The sequence below is a fragment of the Bos indicus x Bos taurus genome, chromosome 23 (assembly GCF_003369695.1).
Source record: "Bos indicus x Bos taurus breed Angus x Brahman F1 hybrid chromosome 23, Bos_hybrid_MaternalHap_v2.0, whole genome shotgun sequence".
In the NCBI taxonomy this organism is placed as follows: Eukaryota; Metazoa; Chordata; class Mammalia; order Artiodactyla; family Bovidae; genus Bos; species Bos indicus x Bos taurus.
In genome coordinates, this window is record NC_040098.1 from 28,391,777 (window position 1) to 28,412,677 (window position 20,901).

Below are 20,901 nucleotides of genomic sequence, written 5' to 3' on the forward strand. Positions count from 1 at the left end.
ACCCCATCCAATACGGTTTCCGCCCGGGTCACGCGCCCCGGGGCTTCAAAGATGGCCAATTGGAAGAAGTGGCTCTGAAGCGCTGAAGGTCACGTGCAGAGTCCTGTGAGGACCAGTTAGAGTCGCGGAAGCGCGGCTAGGCGGCTGGGTGTGGGCCGGGTTTGGGGTATACATCTGAGCGTTTAAAGGGCCGGGGTTAGTTGATCGATTCCAACCCGCGTCCGAGTCCTGGGGGCCAGGGTCGTGACCGCCGCGAGGGAGAGATGACTGAAGAGGGACCCGGTATAGTGTCCTTGGGCAAACTCAGGAGACCGCGAATGCTGCGATTATGGGGAATCTGTAGGGTTCAGATATTTTCCGCGATCTTCATGCTAATGTCTCCTGCAGGAGTCGGGGCCGGAGCAAAGGATGACTTCAGTCTGGTGGGTCCCCATTCGCATAGCTCCGTCCCCGACCCACGCGGGCTATCTGTGCCCGGTTGTCCCCGTCGGGACGGGGCTGCTGATCGCTTTCTCCTCCAAGGAACCCTGCGACCCCGTTTCCTCCATTCCTAGTCCTTTTCCCTCTCTGGGTCCTTGTCCTCTTTCCCTCTGAGTCTCCTCTTTCAGGCTTCTTCCCCATTTGAGGTCTCCCTGTCCCTGAGGGCTCATTCTCCCCTCGTAGCCCCTTCCTAGCTCTGAGCCACCAGTTTCACTCTAAACTCTCCTCGGGTTCCCCTTAGTTCTGGGACCCCAGCTCGCACACCGGATCCCCATCACTCAGCCTCTCCCAGAGAAATCTGACTCCAAGCCTCTCTTCATTCACTCTAAAACCCAAAGTCACCTTTGTTCTGTTGACCCTTCCTCTTCCTAGGTTCATCCACTTGTGACCATGGAACAACTTCTGTGGGTGAGTGGGAAGCAAATCGGCTCCGTGGACACTTTCCGAATCCCGCTCATCACCACCACTCCTCGGGGCACTCTCCTTGCCTTTGCTGAGGCCAGAAAAATGTCGACATCGGATAAAGGAGCTAAATTCATAGCTCTGCGGAGGTCTATGGACCAGGGTATAAAGATGACTGGGTCACGAGAGGTTGGATGGGTGGGGAGCTTGACCTGCCTTTAGGGGCCTAGGGCTGCTGGATCCCTGAGAAGTAGAGAGAACCTAAAGGAGGGAAGGTGTCAGGGCAGTGATCTGGAAACTAGTATCACCAAGGAGTTGAGCATACATTCAAACATTTATTGAACACTTACTATATACTTGGCATTGTTCTAGGTTCTGTGAATACAGTTATGAACAAAACAGAGCAAAAATCCTTGCCTTCATGGGATAGGGAATGGGGAGACAGACAATATACATAATAAATAACTAAATGTATTTTTTGTGTTAAGAGGTAATAAATACAGTGGAAAAAAAACAAAATAGGGCAAGAGATAAGGAGAGTGCTAGAGTCTGACTGCAATGTTAAGTACATGATCTTTTAGCAGACTCAAAGAAGGTGAGTGAGCCTTGAGAAAGAGCATGCTAAGCAGTGTAACAGCTTAGATGCCCCAAGGAGGGAGGGAAATATTCAATGAATGAGGAGTTTGTGTGGCTGGATGGAGTGAACAAAGGTAGGTCAGAGAGGTAAGGAAGGGCAGGTCTTGTAGGCCTCCGGGCCATCATAAAGCCTTGGGTCCCTAGCCAGGAGGTGAAAATGGCAGGGAGTGGTGGAAAGAGCACCTTCAAAGTGCTTACCCTGGGTCTCTTCCTTTTTTTCTTTAGGCAGCACATGGTCTCCGACAGCTTTCATTGTGGATGATGGGGAGACCCCAGATGGGCTGAACTTGGGGGCAGTGGTGAGCGACACGACGACAGGCGTGGTCTTCCTTTTCTACTCCCTCTGTGCTCATAAGGCTGGCTGCCAGGTGGCCTCTACCATGCTGGTGTGGAGTAAGGATGATGGTGTTTCCTGGAGCTCGCCGCGGAACCTCTCCCTGGATATAGGCACCGAGATGTTTGCCCCAGGACCGGGCTCTGGCATTCAGGTCTCTGTCCTGAGATGGGTGGAAGGAGCTGCCTTGTAGAGAGTCTGCCCCATAACGGACTCCTTTGCAAAGACAAGATCCTGTGAAGTCAGATTTTTCTGTCTTAGATGGGATTCCGTGGAAGAAAGGGACATCCTGGGAAGAACGTTCTACCCAGGGAAGGTGGAATTTTGCCAGTGGCATTCCATTTGGGGGTTGTCCACAGGGCTGCCCCAAACCATGTAACAATCCATGAACCCTGGCATGCTGCAGTCCACAGACTCACAGAGAGTCGGACATGACTAAACAACTGAACTGAATCCATGTACAGATTAGAAAAAAATTAGAAAACCCCATGCAGATTAGGGGGAAAAACTCCTTCATTTGGGCAAACACAAGCCTGTGCCATGGGCCACAGCTTGGTGCATGAACACAGGTTGGGTTTAAGCTCCCATCTGATGCCTGTGGCTAGGCCTCCTTGTCCTTTGCACAGCCTGTCCAGAGTATACCCTGTATGCCCCCAAGGAGTTTATTCTGCCAAAAAGCTAAATTCAGTCAGTGGGTGTTTGCAAGGCTTGCAGGACCCACAGCAAGGACAGAACGGAAGGGGACTGGGTGTATCCTCAAACTTAGGTGAGGGGTCCCCCTTCCCTGCCTCTGAGCCTCCTCAGTGTCTCTGTCTGCAGCATCCCGATCCTTTCCCCACAGAAACAGCGGGAGCCTCGGAAGGGCCGACTTATCGTGTGTGGCCACGGAACGCTGGAGCGGGATGGGGTTTTCTGCCTGCTCAGCGATGATCACGGCGTCTCCTGGCGCTACGGAGGTGGGGTCAGCGGCATCCCCTACGGCCAGCCCAAGCGGGAAAACGACTTCAACCCGGATGAGTGCCAGGTGAGGATTCCACCTGTTCGCCACCCGCCCGACCTGCTCTGCCCTCCAGAGGCCCATTTTACTCAGACCCCGGGTCTGGCTGCCCAGCTCTGTGCCAGCCAGCCTTGCTCCCTCAGGGATGGGGCCCTGGGCCCTGCCCCTGCCCTGGGTCTTCCTGAAGCCCTCTCCTCCACTCAGCCCTACGAGCTCCCCGATGGCTCAGTCGTCATCAACGCGCGGAACCAAAACAACTACCACTGCCATTGCCGCATCATCCTCCGCAGCTACGACGCATGTGACACCCTGAGGCCTCGGGATGTGACCTTTGACACGGAGCTCGTGGACCCTGTGGTAGCTGCAGGGGCTGTAGCCACCAGCTCTGGCATTGTCTTCTTCTCCAACCCAGCCCATCCAGAGTTCCGTGAGTATATGCCAGGTGGTGTGGGGTGGGCAGGGGAGCCCCTGTGACCGAAAGAAGGCCGCCTTGTCCAGGAGGGAAGCCCTTCATCTCCCTGACTCTGCTGCTGTTCCCAGGAGTAAACCTGACCCTGCGCTGGAGCTTCAGCAATGGTACCTCCTGGAGGAAGGAGACGGTCCAGCTGTGGCCGGGGCCCAGTGGCTACTCATCGCTGACCACCCTGGAGGGCAATGTGGGTGGGAAGGATGAGGCCCCACAGCTCTACGTCCTGTATGAGAAAGGCCGGAACCAGTACATGGAGAGCATCTCTCTGGTCAAAGTCAGCGTCTACGGAACACTGTGAACTGTGCACCTGCCATGGGGGCAGAGGGCCCTGAACTGAGCCTCAGGACCGTGGGTCTGCAGAGGGTCTGCTGGAGGAGCCTAGAGGACAGTTCTACCTTCCTTTCGACTCTAGCCTTTTGCAAAATCAACTTCTCTTTGACAGGGAGATCATTCCTTTAAGACTAAAAACCTGGCTTCTCCCACCCAGGAGGAGCTGCCCGCACCTGGGAGCGCTTCCCTTCCACATTGTGCACCCCCTGCCCTTTCTGCCCTCCTGGGACAATGACTGGTCCTTTTCTTGGGCAGGGCTAGGTGGGCCTGTAGCATTAAATAAATGTGAACTCAGGGAACTGGGGAAGACTTACCTCTTTGGGGTAAAATACTGGTTTTGGAGAGGGTTGATGAAAGCGCTAGGAGGGCAGGACATTTGGCTTCAAGAGAGGATGAGGGGCACCATGCACTTTGATTATTTATGAATCAAAATGTTTGTAACTTAACATTTTAATGAAGGAGAATGAATATTTGCAGTGTCTCTCTGTTTCTGTCATTGCGCGTCTTCGTATCTGTTTTCCCCGTGCACATGTGTGGGATGGGGCATGAACTTGGGTAAGGAAGCTAGTGTGCTTATTGACTGTGAAAATCTGTGACTCTGGCAAGGCAAATCCTCCTTTTTGACTTCGTACTCTTTCTTATCACAGAAGAAGTTCGCTCTGCACAGGTGTAATGAGGAGCAGGAGGAGGAACCTCGTAATTAAAAACCAGCTGCATTGTAATTCTAAGGTGGGATGAGAAGCTGTCCTCCATGAAGCAGGGAGAAGGTGTGTAAAATGCAGGTGAGAAGCTTCTCCCAGGCCAGCCTGGCAGAGAAATAAGCACTGTGGCAATTACATGTGAAAATAGCATTTCGTCCTAGAGCAGATGCTGTGAAAAGAGCCTGCAGCTGAGTGGGACAGCCACAGCTTTCCTCTGTATGGAAAGAAAATGCAATGCCTGGATAAGATGGTAGAAATGTTCAGGACTTTTTTTTTTTTTTGGCTGTGCTGGGTCGTCGTGGCTGTGTGGGCTTTTCTTTAGTTGCGGTGAGTGGAACTTACTCTTCCTAGTGGTGCTCAGGCTTCTCATTGTGGTGGCTTCTCTTGTGGAGGACAGGCTCTAGGCACTCGGGCTTCAGTAGTTGCGGCTCTCTGGCTCTAGAGTTCAGGCTCCGTAGTTATGGCACACCGCTTGGTTGCTCCTCAGCATGTGGAATCTTCCTGGACCAGGGATCAGACCTGTGTACCCTGCATTGTCAGGTGGGATCTTATCCACTGCACCATCAGGAAAGTCCTCAAGACATTCTTTATGTCTTTATCATAAAGAGATGAGGGCCGCATTCATTTGCAGTTAGAGATATCTTTTACTTTCAACTGCATTTATAAGAAAATGTTAGAATAATTTATTCTATCTGACAGAAGAAGTAGAATATATCCTACTGGGTGTAAAGACAAGGTGTAATTTTGTTATGTTCTATCCAGAGTTTGTGGTCAACAATGTAATACTTGATTTTTCATTTTATAGACATTTTCAAAAATACAAAATTAGAGAAAATAGCTTAGTGAACCTCAAGTACCACAACATCCAGTTTCAGCAGTTAATCAAGATGTTACCACGTTGCATCATCTGATCCTTTTGTCTATTTTCTTTGTTGAAGTATTTTAAAACAAATCCCAGACCTCATGACATTTCACCCCTACATTCTTAAGTATGCATCTCATTCTTTTTTTTATTACATTTTATTACATAACCATAATGCTATTGCAGTGGCCACAGGACTGGAAAAGGTCCGTTTTCATTCCAATCCCAAAGAAAGGCAATGCCAAAGAATGTTCAAACTACCACACAATTGCACTCATTTCACATGCTAGTAAAGTAATGCTCAAAATTCTCCAAGCCAGGCTTCAACAGTACGTGAACTGTGATCTTCCAGATGTTCAAGCTGGATTTAGAAAAGGCAGAGAGGAACCAGAGATTAAATTGCCAACACCCGTTGGATCATCGAAAGAGCAAGAGAGTTCCAGAAAAACATCTGCTTCATTGACTACACCAAAGCCTTTGACTAGGTGGATCACAACAAACTGGAAAATTCTTAAAGAGATGGGAATACCAGACCACCTGACCTGCCTCCTGAGAAATTTGTATGCAGGTCAAGAAGCAACAGTTAGAACTGGACATGGAACAACAGACTGGTTCCAAATAGGGAAAGGAGTACGTCAAGGTTGTATATTGCCACCCTGCTTATTTAACTTATATGCAGAGTACATCATTCGAAATGCCAGGCTGGATGAAGCACAAGGTGGAATCAAGATTGCCGGGAGAAATATCAATAACCTCAGATACAAAAATGACCCCACCCTTATGGCAGAAAGCGAAGAAGAACTAAAGAGTTTCTTGATGAAAGTGAAAGAGGAGAGTGAAAAAGTTGGCTTAAAACTCAACATTCAGAAAACTAAGAGCATGGCATCCGGTCCCATCACTTTATGGCAAATAGATGGGGAAACAATGGAAACAGTGGCTGACTTTATTTTTCTGGGCTCCAAAATCACTGCAGATGGTGACTGCAGTCATGAAATTAAAAGTCACTTGCTCCTTGGAAGAAAAGCTATAACCAACCTAGACAGCATATTAAAAAGCAGAGACATTGCTTTGCCAACAAAGGTCCGTCTAGTCAAAGCTAGGGTTTTTCCAGTAGTCATGTATGGATGTGAGAGTTGGATTATGAAGAAAGCTGAGTGCTGAAGAGTTGATGCTTTTGAACTGCGGTGTTGGAGAAGACTCTTGAGAGTCTCTTGGACTGCAAGGAGATCAAACCAGTCAATCCTAAAAGAAATCTGTCTGATGTGAAGAACTGACTCATTTGAAAAGACCCTGATGCTGGAAAAGACTGAAGGCAGGGGGACAACAGAGTATGAGATGGTTGGACGGCATCACCGACTCGATGGACATGAGTTTGAGCAAGCTGCGGAGTTGGTGATGGACAGGGAAGCCTGGTATGCTACAGTCCATGGGGTCGCAAGGGGTCGGACATGACTGAGCGACTGAACTGAATGCTTTTGCACACCCAAAACATTCACAATAACTGTGATATACTCTAAAACCCAAGTTGGTTATTCAAATTTCCTCAGATGTCTTATTTTAGTTGATTTGTTCAAACCAGGATCTCAAGAAAATCTACTCGTTGCATTTGATATTTCTTCAATCTTTTTAATCTACAGTAGTTCACCTCTCCTCTCTTTTCTCTCTCTCTCTCTTATTTTTTTGGATACCATCTACACAGAAGGAGGTTCATTTTGTCCTGTAGAATGTCCTGTAGAATGGAGTGTCATTTAACTTTTTCCTCCATCCCCTGTGTTTCCACTTACCAAACCTGAAGGTTTAATTAGATTTGGATTCCTCCGGGTGAGGAGGAGCGTAGGACAAGATTCCTTCTCAGGTGCCGTGTGTTTCCTGTTGTGCTCCCTCAGGAAGCAAGTCCTGCTTGCTTGTCCCTCTCTTGAGTAAAGCTGAGGGTAAGTGGTGTGTTCAGATGGCCATTAACTCTGCTGTGTAAGGTTTCCCCATCAACCTTCTAACTGACAGTTACGTACACAGATGAGTTTTGCCTGAATCAGTTATTTCATGAGGGGTTATGAAATACTGGCTTTTGAATTATATTATTTTCTCTTCACTTATTAACTGGAATGCTTTAATGAAAAAGAAGTGTTCCTCATCAAGGTTGTTGGGTTACCCTGAAGCATGGTTCATATGGGAAAGGCAGGATAAATGCCTCCTTTCTCCCCTTTCGTTGCCAGTTCTCAAAGTAAACTGATGTGTTCATAGTACTTTACCTGGGCCAGTAAACCACGTTGTTACCACACAGGACATACATACAGAGGCGGAGTCTGCGGGCCTACGGGGGGGGGACATGGGGATGTCGGAGAGAAGAAATATGAAGAGGAAAACACAGGCGGCCTGACTGGGGGCAGAGGATCCGCCCTGCTTTTCTGACACAGATGGAGAAATAGATACTTATCAGAAATAACTGGACTTCCCTGGTGGTCCGGTGGCTAAGACTCCACTCGCCCAAAGCAGGAGGGCCGGGTTCAATCCCGGGTCAGAGAACTAGATCCCACATGACACCGAGTTCACATGCAGCAACTAAAGATCTCGAATGCTTCACCCAAGTAAATAAATATTTTTAAACTAAATGGTGGCGTAAGAACCTGTCTCTAAGTGCAGGGGACAAGAGACATGGGTTTCATCCCTAGGTTGGGAAGATCTCCTGGAGGAGGGCGTGGCAACCCACTCCAGAATTTCTGCCTGGAGAATCCCCATGGACAGAGGAGCCTGACAGACTGTAGTCCACCGGGTCACAAAGAGTCAGACACTACTGAAGCAACTTAGCATACCCACAAAAACTACATAGAAGGAAATGAAAAGATAAATAAACAGAAGGAAAAAGATAAATAAATGACCTCTGGGTAATTCGGTAAAAATACAACCAGAAAGGTGGTGCCCATAGTGAATGACCCAACCCAATGTGTATCGAGAGAGGGGAGGTTGGAGGGAAGAGTGAAGATGTGCAATCACCTTTGTGCTTCAGTATCAAGCCCAGCTAACTTGGTGATGTTCCTATCAACCAATTTAAGGAATGTTGTTCAACCTTCACCAAGCTTGCTTTTGTTATTTTGGAATTCCTCAAGCCGTTCAAGTGCCCTCGCCGTTGGAGGTAGAAGCCCGGTAGACAATAACTAACACGGGTTCACTGAGGATGTCGTGCCAACCCCAGTGGCAGTTCCTTGCTCATGGCTCTAAAAGGAGAGATCAAGGGGAGGCCAGTGTCTCAGGATGTCTGAGTCTCAATGAGGCATTTGATATGGTCATAAGGAACCAAAGGAAAATTTCCTGGACCTGTGTATACAAAAAAGAGGGGAAATTCATTTACCACCACTGGAGGATCCTTTTACACTTTAATACCAACCTCTTACATGATACTATAAACAGAGGAAAAGAATGAATCATTTCCCTTACCTTTGCAGGAACAAGTAATTCAGGTTAAAGTACCAGTTGATGAGAGATTATTTATTTTATAGGAGAATATAAAAATAAGTATAGAAAAAGTAGCCAAACTGGAAAATCATCATTTTGCAAACTTGAATGACAGTTCCCATTTGAAAGGCGCCCTCCCTGAACCTAGACAGCATATTAAAAAGCAGAGACATTACTTGGCCAACAAAGGTCTGTCTAGTCAAAGCTAGGGTTTTTCCAGTAGTCACGTGTGGATGTGAGAGTTGGGCTATAAAGAAAGCTGAGTGCCGAAGAATTGATGCTTTTGAACTGTGGTGTTGGAGAAGACTCTTGAGAGTCCCTTGGACTGCAAGGAGATCCAACCAGTCAATCCTAAAGGAAATCAGTCCTGAATATTCATTGGAAGGATTGATACTGAAGCTAAAGCTCCAATACTTTGGCCACATGATGCAAAGAACTGACTCACTGGAAAAGACCCTGATGCTGGGAAAGATTGAAGGCAGGAAGAAAAGGGGATGATAGAGGATGAGATGGTTGAATGGCATCACCAACTCGATGGACATGAGTTTGAGCAAGCTGCGGGAGCTGGTGATGGACAGGGAAGCCTGGCAAACTGCAGTCCATGGGGTCACAGAGTCAGACACAACTGAGTGACTGAACTGAACTGAATTCCCTGAACCAGGAGAACAAAAAGCTGAGACCAAGAGAATTCTGTAGAAACAAAACTTGTTGGGAATTTCCGAGAGGCCCAGTGGTGAAGACTCAGTGCTTTCACTGCCATGACCTGGGTTAAGTTCCCAGTTAGGGAAGGAAGATTCTGCAACAAAAACAGAACTTGTTAAAATAATCCTTATCTTCCTTTAGCCTCCCCACGTAGTTTAGACACTTTCCCACAATTGCCTCTTTCATTCAACCTAACATATAAGCAAGTATGTTTTGCCATGTCTTTGGGATTTCATTTTTTTTATGAAGGCTTGTGTTATGTAAAACTTAAATATGTATACTTTTCTCCTGTTAATCTGTCTTTGTCAGGTTGATTTTTCAGAAGGAGCCTGGGACCCTAAGAAGGTCAAGGAAAACTTTCCCCTCCCCTACACAGGCAAAGATCATCAGTGGATGCCAAAATCATTAGGTTAAGTGTGATGGAGGTTGGATATTCATTCACATGGTGCTGAAACCAAGGGTAGTCAGCAGTTAGCCATTAATAAGTAATAATAGTAACCTGCCTTCACTGACCAAGCTCACTTTGTTTTTACAGAAACTTGCCTGTCCTCCAAACACCACATAGCCCAAACAATGTTTGCCCAAGTTGTTTTTTGAGACTTGGAGCTGGCTGTGTCTGGTTTGAGCTAGAGCCAGTTAAGACTCTCCATCTGGACGTGCACGAGTGTCTGCTGGATGACATTTTGACATCAGAGGGACAAAAGCTTCATTCTCAGAGCTTGCAGTCATTTTCTAAACACAGGTCCCAATAAGAGGCCTGTAGCTTAGTTGTTCCCATGCAGAATGTTGATCACAGCACTTCTTATCTCCAATTACCTTTCACCACACCTCAGCTTTATCCCATGAATATCCCAAGCCCCTTGTCTTTTGGGAATTAAATTTGAGGCTTGTCCTCTCATCCCTTGGTTGGCTGCTTTATGAATAAGCCCTCTGCTGCAAACCTAGCATTTGGCTTGCTGTGCATCAGGCAGACAAACATGGTTTGGTAACACTGCCAAAGAAATAAACCATCTTGCCACTCAAAAGGGCAAAAAGTACTTCTACAAGGAAGAGATCCTAGGGGTTGCTACTTTAACCGGGTGATCAAACTAAGGTCAAGAATAATGGAACAAGTAGACATTATGATCCCCCTGACACAAAGCCCTGTGAAGTACATAGAACTTTTTGGTAGACTGAAAAAAATGATTGCCTGAAAGATATTCCTGAAGGACAGGGAAGCCTGGTGTGCTGCAGTCCATGGGGTCACAAGGAGTCTGACACGACTGAATTGACTAAACAACAACAAAAGATATTCATGCCTTAATCCCTGGAACGTGTGGTTATCTTACATTGGGATAAAGAGGGTCTTTGCAGATGTGATTAAATCAAGGGTCTTGCAATGGGGAGATCTTCCTGGGTTGTCTGGGAGAGCTCTAAATGCAATCACACTTATCACTCTAAGAGGGAGGCCGAAGAAGACTCAGTACACACAAGTACAGAGCAGGAAGCAGTGTGACACAGAGGCAGAGACTGGAGTGATGTGGCTGTCACAGCGGTCCAAGTGCGAGTTGGAAAAGAATTTCCAGACACAGAGCATTTCAGAAGGGAGTGGGTTTATTATGAACAAAGAGCAGAGATAATGAGAGTGCTGAGAGCACAGCAGGCCAATCTCCTAACAGACCAGGGAGAGTCAATGGGATGCTGTTAAAACAGTGGGCCAGCTCAAGGGAGAGCCAACCCGTTTCATGAGTTAGTAGCCAATTTTTATAGTCTCCAGACAAAATTTCTGCTGGAAGAGTGGCATTAGGTAATGGGTTAGGGCGTTGTAGAGTGACTACCAGGGTGGGCATTTTTGCTTAACTGGGGTCAGGAAGCTTGATGATGATGATCAGCAAGCTTTTGACAACAGTTACAAAGGGGCTCAGTCAGTTTCAGAGGTGACCTTGGTTCTGGGCTCTACTTCCATGGCCTTGGTGCAAGACCTCACGCTTGTGACCTTGGGATGAGACTCCACAGTGGCCACAAGTCAAGTTATGCCAGCAGCCACCAGAAGCTGGAGGAACAGATTTTTCCCTCATGTCTCTGGAGTGGGCCAGGCCTTGTGGACACCTTGATTTTTTTGTTTTGAACTTCTGGCTCCCAGAATTGTGAAGGACGACATATCTTTTTTTTTTAAACCATCAAGTTTGTAGTAATTTGTTATAGCACCGTAGGAAACTAATACCCGGTGTCATTCATGAAGTATTCTTGCCCAAACCATGTAATCAGAATCTAATTAGGCCTTTAAGGGAATTCCCTGGTGGTCCAGTGGTTCAATCCCTGGTTGGGGTACTATTAATAAGATCCCACAAAGCTGCTCAATGCAGCCAAAAAAAAAAAAAAAAGGAATCTAATTAGGCCTTTAAGAGTAATTGCTAGGTTAAAGAAAAAGCAGAACCTTGAGGAACAAGTTAAAAACACCATGAGAGTACAGTTTGATGAAACCAACATGTGGAGTATCCTACAAAACAACTGCCCAAGTCTCTTCAAAGGATCATTGTCACAGAAAGAAGGGGACTGTTCTAGAATAAAGAGACTAACAAGATCTAACAGTAAAATAAAGTGCTTGATCCTTGATTCAAGAATACTGGCCCTTGAAAGAACAATTACCATAAAAGAATTTTGGGGAACAGTTGAAAATTTTGAATATTTATTAAGTATTAAGTAATATTGTTGTTTAGTTGCTAAGTCATGTCTGACCCTTTTGAGACCCCATGTACTGTAGCCCGACAGGCTCCTCTGTCCATAAGATTGCCCAGGCAAGAATACTAGAGTGGGTTGCCATTTCCTTCTCCAGAGGATCTTCCCGACCCAGGGATCAAACCTGGGTCTCATGCATTGACAGGTGGATTCTTTACCACTGAGCCATCTGAGAAGCCCATTAAGTAATATTAGGAATTATTAATTTTCTCAGGCATAATCATATTGCATGCAAATGTCCTTAGATTTTGGGTATGCATGCTGAAATATTAAGCATAAAATGCCTTGATCTCTATAATTCACATTGAAATGCACCTGCTAAATATATATATTTTATATGTGTGTGTATATGTATACACACATATATAATTTAATATATATATTTTTTTTTTCCATTTGCCATATTTTCATATGTGGGAAAATGTTGCAGTACTGGATTAGGTGGTGGGTATATGGGTATTTATATTCTTCCTACTGTTTTAAAAGTTTCCTAATAAAAGAAATGTAAGAAGCAATCAGCCTCTTTTAAAAGGAGGTTATAACAGTTGCTCAGCTTCCTTTAGAAGAAATCAGGACTTCCCTGGTGGTCCAGTAGTTAAGAGTCCGCCTTGCAGTGCAGAGGTTGTAGGTTCGATCCCTGGTCTGGGCAGGAACTAAGATCTCACATGCTACGGGGCACCTAAGCCCGAGTGCCACAGTGAAGATCCCACATGTCTCAACTAAGACATAATGCAGCCAAACATTAAAAAAAAAAGAAAAAGCAACTATAGAAGCAATCAACCCAGTGTGGAGCTCAGCCTCTCCCTGCATGCTGCTGGGAAATGGGAGACTCCAGATCCCGGGTGGTACCCGACATTGTTGCATGGCCTTTTAAAGACAGCTCCCTCTGTGGTTATTTATCAGCACATAACTGTTTGATAACTGGCTGACATCTCTATCCTCACTATATTTAGAAGTTAATGGTTTAATGACAGGCAATAAACAGTCTTGAAATATGACCTATTCTCACCTGAGAGTCATCTGACAGGGGCCAATAAAATTTAACACTTTTAAGAGTCAGCAGGTACTTTAACCCTTAGGATAATCTCTTTGTCCCTATTCTTTGGGAAATAACACAATCAGAAGACTGTTTTGGGAAATTATGACGTTAATGGTCAAAGTACAATAAACAAAGTAACAGGGACTTCCCTGGTGATCTAGTGGCTAAGACTAGTTCCCTAGTCAGGGAACTAGATCCCACATGCGGTGACTAAGACCCGGTGCAGCCAAATAAATTAACTAAATAAATTAAAAAAGAAAGAAAGAAACAGATGGCCCTGAGCTGCTGAAAGCCACATGCCCACAGATGCCACTGGACAGAACTAGCCACTGTGTCTGCAATTGTTCTCACTGGAGCATTAAAACAAACCAGCAAGGTGAGAGCAGCTCTAAGCAAACAATGCCAAATGCTGGAGTGGCTCATTTCATCTTTCCTATCAATTCCTTTTCATGTTACTCATTTCTGTTTTCTCTACTCCACATTATGGATGATTCTTCCAGGTTACTAATTCTCTACCAGTGGACTGAATTAGCCTCTTTATCTCTTTGAACAACTTTAGTCTCAGATTCCAGAAGATCTCCAGTTAAGGTAAGAGGTCCTCGCTCCTATGGCTGGAGGGACCTTTACAATCTCTCGTTTCTTGTTTCCTTGAACCTCCCTCGAACAGGCGGGCGGCAGTGGGCACAAGTGAGGGACTCTGGAGAGGCTACTCCTCAGCATGTCCCAAAGGCACTATCTGCGGAGCCCCAGTAGCTGTTACACAAGCCGGTGGGGGTTCTTCTGTCCTTTCTCTTCTCTGTGCCAAGGATCAGACCAATGAAACTGTGAGCACCGGTCAGATATTTAGCAAATTTTCCGGCGGGCTATGAAGGGGATTCCTTGGCACATTTTCCCCACTGCTTTTTCCTCCTGTCCTTCGGCTCTCTCCCGCGACTCAAGCCCAGCCAAAACTAATGAAACTCAGGCTCCGATGTCTCATTGCAAAAATTCATTGAGAGACAAAGCAATAAGAGGTGGATTTGTTAGGATCCAGAGAGAACCCACACTTCAGGGTGTGAACCATTGCCGAGGACAAGGGCTGGGGCCATGGAATTAGGCCTGGCTAGGTTTTGGAGAAGGCAATGGCACCCCACTCCAGTACTCTTGCCTGGAAAATCCCATGGGCGGAGGAGCCTGGTAGGCTGCAGTCCATGGGGTTGCAAAGAGTAGGACACGAGTGAGTGACTTCACTTTCACTTTCATGCATTGGAGAAGGAAATGGCAACCCACTCCAGTGTTCTTGCCTGGAGAATCCTAGGGACGGGGGAGCCTGGTGGGTTGCCGTCTATGGGGTCGCACAGAGTCGGACACAACTGAATCGACTTAGCAGCAGCAGCAGTCTCCAAGCATGCTCCCCATCTGAGTTTCTTGGTTGTAAAGTCACCTGCTGCTTTGTTCTCCTGAGGATGTTTTTTATTTTGGCTCATCTTGCTAACAGTTGTCTTCCAAGGGAGCTCCCTGTCTGGAGGCATCCCTGGGGCTGACTTAAGCTTTTGCCTGTGTTCAGCCCTCTGAGATTCACAGGTTCCAAACCACATTTAAGTTATTAAGTAGTTCGGACATACAAAAATATGAATTGCACAACAAGCTCCCATAGACCCTCCATATACTTCCTTGAATACATCTCTCCATACTCACCCCACCTTGAATTTAGCATTTAACAATCCTATGCATTTTTTTACTGTGATGCTATGCTATGCTATGCTATGCTAAGTCACTTCAGTCGTGTCTGACTCTGTGCGACCCCATAGACGGCAGCCCACCAGGCTCCCCCGTCCCTGGGATTCTCCAGGCAAGAACACTGGAGTGGGTTGCCATTTCCTTCTCCAATGCATGAAAGTCAAAAGTGAAAGGGAAGTCGCTCAGTCGTGTCCGACTCCTAGCGACCCCATGGACTGCAGCCTATAAGGCTCCTCTGTCCATGGGATTTTCCAGGCAAGAGTACTGGAGTGGGGTGCCATTGCCTTCTCTGTTTTACTGTGACACTTAACTCCAAACAATGCATATATTTTAAATTTATTTACAATGTTAATTTCTGCTATACAGTGAAATAATTCAGTTATACATACATATGTAGTATATATATATATATAAACACACACACATTCCTTTTCATATTCTTTCTCATTAGACTTATCACAGAATATTGAATATAGTTCCTGTGGTACACAGTAGGACCTTTAGACAATGTTATTTAGTGATGTTTTCACATTACATACTATTTTTTTGTGATTTGCTTTTTTCCTTCATATTGTGAGATTAATCCACACTGGTATGTTAGGCATATTACCTCTGCATGTAACACATGGTATATTGTAAATATACCATTTTCCTACTGGAGAACACTTGAGCCTCTTTTTTCTCCCCCATTACAATCAGTAACATCAAGGATTCATGTACATTAATCTGTATGACTGTGTTTAGGGTGTGTTACCAGAAGTGGAAATTCTGCGTTGAAAAGAACACACCTCATTTTTAGTAGGTACACAGCACACGTGAGAGAGCACACAGAGAAAAACAGTTTATTTAAGATTGAAGTGAAGCAGAAAGCAGGGTTTCCCTGGAGACTGGAAAGAATCTGCCCATAATGGGAGAGATTCAATCCCTGGGTTGGGAAGATCCCCTGGAGAAGGGAATGGCTACTCACTCCAGTATTCTTGCCTAGAGAATTCCATGGAGAGAGGAACCTAGCGGGCTAGTCTATGGAGTCGAAAAGTCAGACACAACTCAGGAACATTTTCACTTTTAAGGCAGAAAGACAGATGAGTATCCGGTCTGAGGAGTGCAGTAAAAATTAAATACACATATAGGACAGATCTGGGTCTCTGTTTACACTTGTCCAATTATCTTTTTTCACACCAGACCAGTCCCTAAGACCCTCCCCAAGATGTGTGCAACTTTTTGCCAAGGTGGAGTCCACCGCAGACGCCTGTGGAGGGATATCCGAGCTTATCATGGGGCAGCATCCCCCTCCTTTTTTGACCCCCAGGGAAACTTCCTGCGAACGGTCTTTATTTTAGCAGAACTCAGCTCAGCTTCTGCCACTAGCTTTGTCCTTGGAGTGTCTGGGTGAGAACAAAGCTTCAATTTTACTCCACTTGACAAACACCAGCTGTCCAGCCCAGGTGCCCATCTATCTCCTACCACAATACCTATCTGTGACCTTAAGCAAATAGACCACCTGACCTGCCTTTTAAGAAACCTGTATGCAGGTCAGGAAGCAACAGTGAGAACTGAACATGGAACAACAGACTGGTTCCAAATAGGAAAAGGAATACATCAAGGCTGTATATTGTCACCCTGTTTATTTAACTTATATGCAGAGTACATCATGAGAAACGCTGGGCTGGAGGAAGCACAAGCTGGAATCAAGATTGCCAGGAGAAATATCAATAACCTCAGATATGCCGATGACACCACCCTTATGGCAGAAAGTGAAGAGGAACTAAAAAGCCTCTTGATAAAAGTGAAAGAGGAGAATGAAAAAGTTGGCTTAAAACTCAACATTCAGAAAACTAAGATCATGGCATCAGGTCCCATCACTTCATGGCAAATAGATGGGGAAACAGTGGCTGACTTCATGAAATTGAAAGACACTTACTCCTTGAAAAGAAAGTTATAACCAACCTAGACAGCATATTAAAAAGCAGAGACATTATTTTGCCAACAAAGGTTTGTCTAGTCAAGGCTATGGTTTTTCCAGTGGTCATGTATGGATGTGAAAGTTGGACTATGAAGAAAGCTGAGCACCAAAGAATTGATGCTTTTGAACTGTGGTGTTGGAGAAGACTCCCGAGAGTCCCTTGGACTGCAAGGAGATACAACCAGTCCATCCTAAAGATCAGTCCTGGGTGTTCATTGGATGGACTGATGTTGAAGCTGAAACTCCAATACTTTGGTCACCTGATGGGAAGAACTGACTCATTTGAAAAGACCCTGATGCTGGGAAAGGTTGAGGGAAGGAGAAGGGGATGACAGAGGATGAGATGGTTGGATGGCATCACTGACTCAATGGACATGGGCTTGGGTAGACTGGACTGAAGATTAAAGAACCCAAGGTCAGAGAATAACAATGGGAGCAAGTGACCTTGCCCTGTAGGAGTACCTAACAAGGCAATTTCAAGGAGGAAAAAAAAACTGGCAAAATTGACTTAAATAGAAGTTGGAAAAAAATCTTTGCTGAGTGGTGACCAAGCTGTAAATGTTCCACAGAAAAATAAATGCAAAAGATGTGCAATTTTTAAAAAATGACTTATTAGATACAGAAATTGGTACACTCCAGCTAGAACAGTGATGGTAGACATAGACAAATAGGCAGTCTGAAGGAGACTGTCATTTGGAGTATAAACTGGGACGAGGCTCCCCTAGTGGTCCAGTGGCTAAGACTCCACACCCTTAATGCTGGGGACACAGGTTCAATCCCTGTGGTCAGGGAACTAGATCCCACATGCCACAACTAAAGACCCTGGATGCTTCAACTAAGACCTGGCACAGCCAACTAAGTAAACTAACATTAAAAAATAAAGTAGGACAACTTTATGGAACATACACTATTACTTTTAAAAGCCCAGATCCTTTAACTCTGAAATTCTACTTTTGGAGAAGTATTTTGGAACACAACTTCAAATGGGTACAGGGAATCAGACTGGTTTATAGCTTGAAAGTGAAAGAAAGTGAAGTCGCTCAGTCATGTCTGACTCTTTGCGACCCCATGGACGGTAGCCTACCAGGCTCCGTGATCAATGGGATTTTCCAGGCAAGAATACTGGAGTGGGCTGCCATTTCCTTCTCCAGATCTTCCCAACCCAGGGATCGAACCCGGGTCTCCTGCATTGCAGACAGAGGATTTACCATCTGAGCCACCAGGGAAGCCCAAGGTTTATAGCTTGAGAGAAAGTCAAATGCCCCCTACCAAACAAATGTACAATACAGCTTTAGCACAGCATACTCTATACATGCTAGTGGGGAATCACCTTTATGACAGTGACAGAAAGGAGCAAAGGGTACTTTTTCTCCAATTTTTTAAACTGTGGTGAAATACACATAAAATTAGCATGTTTTTACCATTAAAAAAATTTATTGGGGTATAGTTGATTTACAATGTGTTAGTTTCAAGTATACAGTAAACTGAATCAGTTATACATACACTTTGGGATCCTCTTCTCTTATAGACTATTACGGAGCACTGAATTTCCTGTGCTATACAGGTCTTTATTAGTTATCTATTTTATACTTAGTGGTGTGTATGTATCAATTCCAATCTTCCAATTTATCCTGCCCCAAATCTTTATCACTTCTAGGCATACAGTTCAGTGGTAATAACTATGTTCATAACACTGAGCAATTATCACCACCATCCATCCCCATGAGCTCTTTCACCTTGTAAAAGTGAAACAATACCCATTAAATACTTCTTCACTTCCTCATTCCCAGCTCCTGACAACCACCAGGATTATTCTTCTTCTAAGAATATACCCAGACAACCTATGTTTTCACCAATTCATCAAAAAGAAAACTCGATGATTGTGTTAATAGTATAATTAAAACCTCAAATATTAAAAATATTATGGTACTCCATTTAGAAATCCTCAACACTGGTGTCAATATATGACAAACCTAATTTTAGTTTTTTGTAATGTAGCTGGAAAGAGGTACATACAGCTAGATGTCAACTGATGCTCATTCACTTTCACATCCCTAAACCTTTCTGTACCCTCTTGTTTTTGCTCAGACCCACCTATTTTTATTTGCTTTAAAACATTTTATTGCAATCTTTCTAATAAAGATCACCTAATTGATTTTGGTCCCCAAACTTCTAATCAGCCCATCCCCTCTCCACCGGAGTTTGACAGCTGCTCACACAGGTTCATGCAGGAAACATGTGAAGTTCCAAGGATCTGACCAACACCAGGTAGGACATCCTCTGCATCAGCAAAATCCTAAAACTTCATAAAAGAAATACATATTAAAAACATGCAAGTAGCTGGCCTTAGAGCATCCATCTGTTATAGATACAGGGACAGACTGGTAACTAACAGAGAACGGTGATTAGCCAAAAAGGACTTGCGGCAGTAATCGCTTTCTAGTATATATAGATATCCAATTATTACAGCATGTATCTGAAACTAATGTAACTATATACCAATTTTATTTTTTAAAGAAAACTGCCACACAAGAAGGAAAGAAGCACGAGCGGATCAGGTGGTTTCAAAGATCCTCAGAGAAGTCCAACCAGTTCATCATCACCACTCTGGAGCTGGGAGAAAAACAAGGAAGAGACTTACCACAGTACCCAGGTAGAAGGCATGTTGCTCTCCACTTCTTGTCCCAGCCTGTTGCTGAAGTGGCAGGAACCATCACCTGGACATCCCAGCCACCCCAAAAGTGCTTCTCCAAGAGAATTCTAAACCTTAGGCCTTCAGTCACCAGGCTAGCCTGGAATCTCTGTGAAGGAGTACTGCCCTGGCTGGGCTTCCAAAGCTCTCAGGCTAGAAAAAAGATGAAAGGAGGACAACCAATGAGAAAAACAAGCGGAGTTACAGCCTTCCCACCAGCCCTTCTCAAATATCCAAGTATCCAGTTCCCTAAATGAGTCAGAAATCAATTTTGACATCAAGACCAGTATCAGAGACTCTAGTCTGAGAAATCATCATTCCCAATTTAGGGAGATCTGGATCAAGGAAAGCATTAGAATCTAGAACATTCAGAGATGATAGCCCCAACTTAAGGATTTATCAAATTAAGAGTTTAGCGATGGAAAGTTCAGGAGGGAAAAGGAGAAAACAAATTTAGAACTGCAGAAAATACCTCCATCAAGAAAGCACCGTATGTAGGGTAACATACTAGGAAAAGGGGTGGACGAAGCAGGTTTAGCAAGGCTGAGAAAAAAAGTTTGAAGAGTTAAAAAAGATAACCTGTGAAGAGACGGCAGCATAGCTAACACTTACCCTTCTTTTAAGAATAACACACCGGTGGACGTTTTAACTCCTAATGGAGAAATGAGACACACAAATACGAGATCAAGAACAGTTCTTGAACTTCTCCCCGCGCCGAAATACCAAAGATCCCAGCCCGGGTCGGGGGGGCGGGGGTGGAGGTGGTCAGCGCGCTGCGGTGATGGCGTCAGCGAGACACTCAGAATCACCTGGAGTCATCATCACCCCCATCCTCCCCCAGTGAAACCGCCAGCCACTCCAGCTCGCACAATCCACTCACCCTCGTGGTGCCTCGGACCCTCCTTCGAGAATCAGGAGCCTGGAAAGAAAGCAATTAGTCAGCAGAGACCTGGGCGACTCCAGACGAGTCCCCCGTGCCCTGGGCTGGGTCAGTTCCAAGCAGTGGCGTCACAGAGACATCAGAAACTCTAGTCTGTATTAATAATTCATCCCGCTCAGCCCGAGACTGCGGTTCCCCCACTCAACGGGTTCCCGAGGTACCTGCACGCCGGTAGCTGTGCAAAGACGGCGCAGGCTGTAGCCTCCCCCTGGTTTGGCGAAGGTTCCGCAGCAGACAACTGGGGAACCGCCGAAGAACCATTTTCACTCTGCGCGTGTTCGCTGAACAAAGAGAACTGCAGGGGCGGTGCCAGGGCTATTTATTTACGGCGGCGCGGCTTCGGGGCCTGACGGGCATAGCTGTCTTCTGAGATGCCTGTCTCGACCCGCAGAATGTCCCTCAACACTCGTCCATACAAGACTAAAGCAATGTGAAAGAGAGGCACGAGAGAATGTTTCACATTCTTC

At 45.5% G+C, this 20,901-nt stretch overlaps 1 protein-coding gene, 1 long non-coding RNA gene and 2 other non-coding genes across 4 annotated transcripts; 1 reads left to right on the forward strand and 3 right to left on the reverse strand.

Moving 5' to 3' along the window:
- Positions 1 to 30: 30 nt before the first annotated feature.
- NEU1 (neuraminidase 1) lies at positions 31 to 4,124 on the forward strand. Its single transcript, XM_027524835.1, has 6 exons — positions 31 to 422; positions 853 to 1,045; positions 1,744 to 2,006; positions 2,694 to 2,876; positions 3,054 to 3,276; positions 3,390 to 4,124. The coding sequence occupies exons 1-6, from the start codon at positions 264 to 266 to the stop codon at positions 3,614 to 3,616; spliced, it is 1,248 nt and encodes a 415-aa protein (XP_027380636.1). The 5' UTR covers positions 31 to 263; the 3' UTR covers positions 3,617 to 4,124.
- Positions 4,125 to 18,118: 13,994 nt separating this feature from the next.
- Positions 18,119 to 20,737, reverse strand: LOC113881400. Its single transcript, XR_003508018.1, has 5 exons — positions 20,596 to 20,737; positions 20,375 to 20,413; positions 20,107 to 20,146; positions 19,444 to 19,647; positions 18,119 to 19,104 (listed from the first exon to the last, which is right to left on the reverse strand). It is a non-coding gene; the product is annotated as an uncharacterized LOC113881400 (long non-coding RNA).
- LOC113882328 lies at positions 19,750 to 19,816 on the reverse strand. The gene has a single exon (XR_003508341.1). It is a non-coding gene; the product is annotated as a small nucleolar RNA SNORD52 (small nucleolar RNA).
- LOC113882329 lies at positions 20,258 to 20,320 on the reverse strand. Its single transcript, XR_003508342.1, has one exon. It is a non-coding gene; the product is annotated as a small nucleolar RNA SNORD48 (small nucleolar RNA).
- Positions 20,738 to 20,901: the final 164 nt, after the last annotated feature.